The 8,929-nt window shown below is 34.9% G+C and overlaps 1 protein-coding gene across 1 annotated transcript; it reads right to left on the reverse strand.

The window, feature by feature from the left end:
• Positions 1-153: 153 nt before the first annotated feature.
• On the reverse strand, positions 154-5,660 carry LOC113639487 (somatostatin receptor type 2-like). Its single transcript, XM_027141340.2, has 2 exons — positions 5,481-5,660; positions 154-3,624 (listed from the first exon to the last, which is right to left on the reverse strand). The coding sequence occupies exon 2, from the start codon at positions 3,581-3,583 to the stop codon at positions 2,474-2,476; it is 1,110 nt and encodes a 369-aa protein (XP_026997141.1). The 5' UTR covers positions 3,584-3,624; positions 5,481-5,660; the 3' UTR covers positions 154-2,473.
• Positions 5,661-8,929: the final 3,269 nt, after the last annotated feature.

An 8,929-nucleotide genomic window follows, 5' to 3' on the forward strand; every position in this document is an offset into this window, starting at 1 on the left:
ACTGAACAAGTACCTGAGCTGCCTGTGTGGATAAGGATGGCTGAATTCTTCTGATGTTGTAAAGAAGATCTAAAGATCAAAAATCTTCTGACCAATCCATTTCACACATTCAACATCACTGTGGTATACCAAGCTTAGTCATTCCATACAGAACAACCTGTGATTAGAATGCCATTACGTTTTGTTGAGAGTATATTGTTGAGAATTATAAGCTTGTGGTCAGGAATTAAAAGACTTGCTCAGGCCAACCCTCCTGTGAATACACCATAGACGTTGGTGGTGCAGATGGTGTGTGACAAGAAAGAAAGGCGTCTGGATTTGCTCGTTTATATTGAACACTTATCTAATCCTTTAATCTTTTATTTTGGATGCTGAAGATAGTCAACAAAAGGCATAAAGCAAGATAAGATTGAAAGTATATATAATGAGAGAGTTTTGCTTCCAAGAAGACACTGAACTAGCACAAACAACATCTTCAGTAGGAAGTTTGTTAATGTTAATCATTTCCATTTACAATAGCATACACATGCTATATATTTGGTTAGATGTATCTAAAATAAAAGCACTAAAACAAAACAGAATAACTTAGTCAGTGAGTCATTTGTAAGTATTCAAACTCAGTCACTGACTGGCAATGATAATAGAAGAAAGAGGTCATCTTAATGTTTGCCACATCATACTACATTGTTAATAACGTTATGTTATCAAGGGGTCAACAAATATTGTGTCCCTCACCAGATGGCGATGTTTGCCCACATTCACTCTGAAGAGAATAACAAATGAAGAGTCAACTGCCATCATTTCCTACGTTCATCCCTAAGATTAATGGAGCTATATTTATAATGTAAAAGATCTGTTTATTGATACAGTGTCACATAGCTTTCTCTTCTCTTTGCAGTAGTAGCACTGTAGCACTGATAAATTGCATAGTGAGCCTGCAAAGGTTTGGGGCACGATATCCATTCTAAATGTCTACAAGTATAAGGGCTGTTGCTGATTTAAATACATTTGTTCTTGCAGTACATGAACTAGAGTGAACACTAGAAACAGACTTTATTCAAACATAGGACCTTTACACATTGACATGTTCAAACGTAGGAAAAAGCACACCAAGCAACCTTTTTAAGCAGATGGGTGATCACTCAAATATCCTGCTACTCATTTTTACAAGGAACCATAGCAGGCGATGAATTCTCAGGATAGTAACAGTGAAAGAATCTGCAAGGATTTTTAAAGGAACATGACTGCCCAAGTTAACACATGTTATAGCCCTTTTGCAATTTGACATCTCTATATAGACCGGAGAATATACACCTAGAAAAACAATCTCACAAAGATATGTATTTGTACTGTATTATCTGGCACATCATGGTATTAAACAAAACTAGATTTTGTTCTAATGTATGCAAGTAATATAGAGGAAAATCTTGCTTTTAATAAATGAAACTAATAAATGGCACAATATATTTACGAATTGTAGTTATACAGTATAAGAAACAGTGAGTGGAATTTCGAGAAGGTTGTACATTTTAAACATAGGTTATGGCAAGAACAGAGACAATAATCTCCAGAATTAAACAGAAATCTATACACAATAGCAGCAGTTCGGTTAGTGTTAAGCCAGCAGCTATCCCATTAAATATTACAGGCAAGCTACATTTGGATGATAGAGGGAAGGTTTCACATGAATGATGTACCTTACAAAGGTCTCAGCAATACTATTTACAAAAAAAAAAAAAAAGGATAATACAAAACTGTTAATCCTGTCAGAAAGGAAGGATTACATAATTCTAGACATTCAGGTACCTTCTGTGGATTCATAGTAAACATTCAGTGGCAATGCCACAGACAGGTAGCTTTAATTTTTAATAGTCCAAAAGGCAATAATACAATAAAAAGAATGTAAAGGCTTTCATTTAGAATAGCAAAACATTTTGCTATAGCAAAATTTCATTCAATTTTCATTTAGAATACTTCCCAAACTACATCCAACATTTTGCTCTCAAAAGAATATGAGATTGTTCCATTAAAATAGATAGATGAGTGCTGGACTGTTACCTTTGGGTAAACTCGTCAAAAGGAGGAAACACATGACGGTAGATGGTACACTTACTTGAGTGTTTGCTGTCGCCTCTTGTATCTAATGACCCTCTGCAGTCTGAAGAACTTTATGGTCATCTTACTTGAATTTTGCAGTGAATTCAGGAAAACAATACTTTAATATGTTCAGTATATCACAAATGTAAGACAAATGTTTCTTTTTTTAAATAAAGACATCAATCAATCTCCTTGATCTATTACTGGAAAAATACGGCATGCTTTTTCTTTTGTGAACTGGTGAAAATGGTTGATGCCTCTGTTCATCTGTTCAATTTATCAGGCTTCTTCCCCACTTTATTTTTTTTCCCTAAAATGTTTTGTCCATCTGTTGTCCATAACCGTATGCATGTCTAAAGAGTTTTGTTATTTTCTCTCAAATGCTGGTCTGCAGGTCTCCATTCAGTAGTGTGCTCTGAGTTTCACTAGCGTTCATCCGTGTCTTGTCTTGCCTACTGTCACTATTGTCAATCTCATCCAGGCCACCTACTTTCTTCAGGCACAGAACATTCTGGAAGCTCTTCTTGAAATTCTCTGACAAGAAGGCATAGAGAATGGGATTGGCACAGCTGTTAGCATATCCCAGCACTACCACAAATGCAAAGGTGCTCCTCAAGATAGGTGTCGTGCTAATGGTGCCAGTTACAGATGTCACATTAAAGACATAAAATGGAAGCCAGCAAAACACAAACACAGCAACCACAATAGACACCATGCGTGTCACCTTCCTTTCTGAGCGCTTCCGCTTGGAGGAGCTCACCCGTATCCCAGATGATTTTACTTTGATAATGATGAGTAAGTAACACATACAAATAACCATTAAAGGCAGAAAGAAGCCCAGAAAGAAAGTGTAGAACATGAAGGCTGTGTAATAGGCCTCCTGTGGCTCAGGCCACACAATGGTGCAGAAACAACCACCTGGCTTGGTGATCAAGCTGCTAAAGATGATAATTGGCAAGTTGACCAGCAAGGAAACTCCCCACACCCCCAGGTTAATGAACTTGGCCAGTCGAGGCTTTCTCCATTTGGTGGACTTGATAGGATGCACCACAGCCAAGTATCTATCAATGCTCATGACCATCAAACAGAAGATGCTGGTGAACTGATTGAGAGAGTCCACAGTCATGACCAAACGACACAACACTGCTCCAAAGGGCCAGTGAACCAGGGCTAACTGGATTGCAATGAAGGGCAGGCTCATCATGAAAAGCACATCAGCCACAGCCAAATTAAGGATGTAGATGTTGGTTACAGTCTTCATTTTGGCATAGCGCAAAATGACATAAATAACCAGAGCATTGCCACAAAGCCCTACAGCACAAACTATGAAGTAAATAAACGTGATGACCACTGTGCCGGTCTTGGTGAAGCTGTTGTCAGTGGCATTCCTTAAGCTCTCATCTGAAACGTTGCCAGGAATAAAGCTCTCATACATAAGAGGCTCTGACAAGTTTGGAAGTGAGGATGGAAATATCCAAAGGTCCATGCTGCCACTTAGTCAGTTTAATGCCATTCTTGAATGTAACCCTTTGGATAGATGGAGAAGAAAATTTAAAGTGAAAATAATTGCAACCACGTATACAGACTCTCATTGTCTATTATCAAACAAATACATCAACAAGAATCAATCCTTCATAGCATCTGCAACATATTATAAATAAATTATAGAAATTATACTGCATGTCTGACATACTATCAGCACCAAAATATTAATATGTATTTGGCATATTAACATCCCTGTGGGCTTTAGAAGATGAATACTTCAAAACGAGACTAGCAATGGTAATGGTACTTAATGCAATCCTACACCTTGTGCACTGTAATTGACCTGACAATCTGGTATTTGCTCTAGAATCGCTACCATTAGGCAAACAAAATTATGTAGTAAAGGTCTCTCGACTAACTTTCATTTATCGCAGGGGCACATTTGCACTGAGGTAATCCTGTTTAAGTGGAAGTGGCAAAAAAAGGACTTCTTTGTTGAATGATGGGCAATAATTGCAAATGGCAAAATGTCTATTTTTAAAAGCACTATACAAAAAAAAATCTAGGTAAATGGAAAATGTATGAGACAGAATGATACAACAATAGAGGTGCACCGTCAGATTTTTATAGTTATTTTATATTAGAAATAGATTACTCACGGGGTCCAGGGTGTATTCCAGCCTTAAAAACTCCATGCCCACAGTGGCCCTTACAAGGAAGCAGCTACTGATTAATAATTATATATCCTGACATAATTTCATGAAAGTGTACAATTGGAATTAAATAATGACTAGGTTGGTTTACTATTTGACACATACAGTAAGAGATGCTTTATATTAGGACATAATACAGTATGTAGTAGCTAAGCAAAAAAAAAAAAGAGTAAAATTGTGTCAGATTTTAAACCCAAAACATGAAAGTATTCTTTAGTTGAATTCTGACAGTTGAATATGCACAGTTCATCACTGAAAAAATAATGAATTATATAATGGTTATAATAAAAGTGTAACTCCTACATGTGACGCACTTCTCACATGTCAAGAAATGCTTTAGAAATAGAAGTCCAGGCCTAAATCCTTATGTTAAAATTAGTGAAGTATATTTGTATTTAATAGTTTGGACACAGACTGTTTATATAAATGTTGTTTCAACACCAATGCTTCTATTGTACATTATCTAGCTTCTGAAGGTAGAATTTTTAATAAATACAGGTTAACTTTTGCTCTCTTTTGTACTTAAAGTTCATTTGTATATGGGTTTCCATAATTTCTTTTCATTTCTTTTGAGTAACTGCTTCATCCTGTTCAGGGTCATGGTGGATCTGGAGCATATTCTGGGAATACTGGACATTCAATCATATTTTTGTAAGGTGGAAGAAGAACATTCAGGAAGAAAATGCATGAAAATACACACACACACACACACACACACACACACACACACACACACACACACACACACACACACACACACACACAAACACAGTTACCTGATATCAGGATGAAACTGCTTACAGTTGTGAGGTAGCAACAAGAAACATTGCACAACTGTTCCAATAATGAGTTTTAATATGTTTATCATATTTATTTAACCTTAAATGTGTATATAGTAATATCATTTGAAAATACACCAATCTAATCATATAATAGGATTTTTCACTGATATAAAGCTAGATTTTCTTTATATTTATATAATAAATATTCTTTATATTTGTTTGTTTGTTTGTTTGTAGCCAAATAATCCATTATCAAAATATTGGTCAACTTTTTTTTAAGTAACTGATAATATTAAACTTAACAGTATACATATATTTACATTCTTTGATCACAGATGATCTGAATTAATATCACAAGCTTTTTTAACATTTCTTTTTTAATCCAGATGATTTAGAGGCTTACCTATTGCCAGGTCCTCAGCAGAATTCCGGATGAGCTTTTTTCTGATCTGTGTTTTTAATCCTGTTGAAGTGAATAAATTCGATGGTCGCTTAAACAGGCGCTTGTTTGATTGTGCGCGTGGCGGTAATGCGGTAAGACCGAATGCACGCGCTCTGCGAGCATCGGAAACAGCGATGAGCAGGGAGGTGTATCAACAACAGAGAGAGAGAGAGAGAGAGAGAGAGAGAGAGAGAGAGAGAGAGAGAGAGAGAGAGAGAGAGAGAGAGAGAATCACACATGTTAAAAAGATTTTCTAATGTGTATTATTGCACAATATTGTTATTTGCACTAGCCTGCACTTCTCACACTTTATGTACATAACTGATCTGTCATATATTCTGTATTCATATTTAATACTCATACTGTGTATTGTATCGTCTGCATTGTCTTGTATAGTCTGTATTATCTTGTCTTGTATAGTATAGTGTTATTTATGTCTGTATTTTTGAGAGTCACAAACAACTGGAACCAAATTCCTTGTGTGTGCCAACATCAACACACGGTCAATAAACGTGATTCTGATTCTGATATGAATTCAAGTATGAACGTCATGTGAATAATAAAACAATTTCCTCCATGTGAAAAACAATAACATTATAACCTGAAACCCAACATCTAACTCAGATAAAAAGAAATTATTTTCACTCGAATTACTAGTTTTCTCTGATCTTGGTAAACTGTAGTTGGCTTCATTTTTTTCTGTCCATTGGCTATTATTGTCATTATTATTAAAATTCACATTGTCCCTATTACTGAGAACATGAGAAATTGTGCTTGGTTTCTAAGGTTACACATACAGTAGGTTACAGTATGTTGCAGTAAACTCAAGCTACACAAATAAAAGTAACGGTTTAAACCACAAAGCTAATAGATTTTCAAATCCTTTCCTTAGATGATTAAACTTAAACATCTAAGGCTTAGAGTTATAGTGAACTGCACAGTGTGAACTTTACAATTACATGTTTTCAATGCAGTTACATAACTTTAAACTCATAATTCCCATGCTAATTAATAGATTAATTGAATGAGTTGGAGTAGGGATTACAATAAAATAGCAATGCAATTGTAGGACACACTTTTCACAATATATTGTATACTATTGTACTTTTTAATAACATCTTAAACTGAAAACATGTGTTTTGCATTTCAGGGAAACCACAAATTACAGTCCAGTACCTCTCAACATTAATATACAGCATAATTATAACTTTCTGTGGTGTTAGAAATTGGAAATAGAAAAAACTGGACCCTCACCCATATAGCAGAAAGTTTTCATGCTTGGAATGTCCCACTTTATCCAGACTGTTATATTTAGACATTTCCATTGTTTTTTTTTCTATGCTACCTCAAAAGATGTCACCACATTGTGGAATAAATACAATATTTTTTATTGTAATAAATTATTTATTGCCCTTTAATCCCTGCAGAAATTTTATATCAAATACACATCTAATGCTGCATCAAACCTACATATAACATTAACACTGAATTTTGACATTCACTCATAAATTTACATTTATATTTATCCAGTGACTTACAGAAGTGCTAATGAAGTCTCTATCAATGAATTCATACACAATGAATCTTTAGCAGTTAATTTGCCACCTAGTTTCTCTGTGTAATGCGCATGGATGCTCTAGTCTATTCTTTCAAGCCAGTTTATTCTGGATACCAGATGGCAGCATCAAACTTCGGGTCAATCTCTGGTTCTACTCTATTGCTAATTAAACAATTTGCTGAGACCTTAAGAGCAGGTCCCACAGAGTAGAAAGCGTCCAACAGAGACTACTGAAATATATCTCTGAAAATGACTCTTTGTGTAATGATTTCATGACTTAACAGTTTAAAAATTGTAGAGTTCTGAAGAATCCTTAACAGATCCAATTTGTATTGTATAACATTTTGACATTTTCTACAACCAGGAATAGAATCTAATCTTCCTTATTTTAGAGTCATTACCTTACATGTTTTATTGATACTGTGTAGCCTCAAATTACTGTATGTGATTCATGTAAAATGATGAAATGAACAGATATTTAATGACAAACAAACAGAACCACACACACAGATGCACACACAAACACACCAGTTTGCTGTTGTTTCTAGAAATGCTTCATTCCCATGGCAACAGAGTGGGTGTATCAAGAGCTTATGGGACTCACTCTGGTCACTTACTCATTTTTTACTTTAACTATCTTGACTCTCTTGAACCTTTTCTTGATGATAGAAACCCAAGTGCAAGAGGACACAGGTCTATCTGTTATCTTCTGTTTTGTTATTCTCAGATAAATGTACATAAGGAAGTGCTATTTGATGAACAATACAAAATACGATTATAATGCCTGTAAAATTTCTATGTAATTCGCTAAAGCTGTAGCTGTGTGTAACTATGCCTGTACATGCCTACTTAATACTACATGTGTGTGATTTAAAGTAATGGAGGGGTAAAGCTTTTAAAGAATGTGTTATAGCCCCAACACCATGTTAACAAACAATTAAATAAATTACATATGAAGAAATTCTCAGGTTTGCTTCATTTTTAGATAAATGCATCTAAAAATATTGTGCCACAGATGTCATTTTTATATAATACACAAGCCTCCTGAGTAAAATCTAGCCCATTTGCTGCTATTCCAGTTGCTCTATGCTGCCTTAGATCTGTACTGTGATTTTTCTGTTTTTCACAGCTAGATGAGACACATCTAAGAGAAAAGTGATGTATATTATTTGAATGGTTTGTTTCAAAATTAGTGACATGGCGCCTTTTTGGTGTTGCTCATTATTATAATTTAAAAAGACTTATTATGTAAATGCTAACATGATCTCACATGTAGGCTGTTTACTTGAAGCCATTTTTAATATTTCAAATTGTGTACCTAAATAGATCTGTATATTTCTAAAGACAATACTTTAAGTGCCTCTGCTGTATCATATGTAACTGTGTAGAATTAGAGAGAAGCAGACATTACTAAAGATAAATACTTCCTTATGTAATTATAATTGATATTCTTTAATGATAAGATTATATTGACACTGACAGGTGAGATGTAACTGCCCTTACTTGTGTGGGATTACAGCACAATAATTAATAATGCACTGTGATACCTCATGTACATATTCCCAAGCTGCCAATCACTTCTGCACATAGAGACTCTGTTGCAGATACAACCGCAACTATTATTGCCTAAAATTAACAATGATCTAAGAAATCAAATCGAAGTGCACAGTAAAAAGTGCAATAATGAAAGACTCAAGACTGTTTTAAAACTAGCCTTTTTACACCCTTCAAAAATAAATCTATTGATTGTTTTTATTTTATGAGAATTTGGTATTCAGGTCAGTGTTGTCTTTAAGGCAGCCAAGTATAATTTGTCAATCACTGTTTGAGGATATGATCTATGTGTCCTTTG

Source organism: Tachysurus fulvidraco, chromosome 15, assembly GCF_022655615.1.
Source record: "Tachysurus fulvidraco isolate hzauxx_2018 chromosome 15, HZAU_PFXX_2.0, whole genome shotgun sequence".
NCBI lineage: Eukaryota > Metazoa > Chordata > Actinopteri > Siluriformes > Bagridae > Tachysurus > Tachysurus fulvidraco.

Excerpts from the sequence above, each read along its gene's own strand:
- LOC113639487 (XM_027141340.2), bottom strand. The coding sequence starts at position 3,583 with ATGGACCTTTGGATATTTCCATCCTCACTTCCAAACTTGTCAGAGCCT.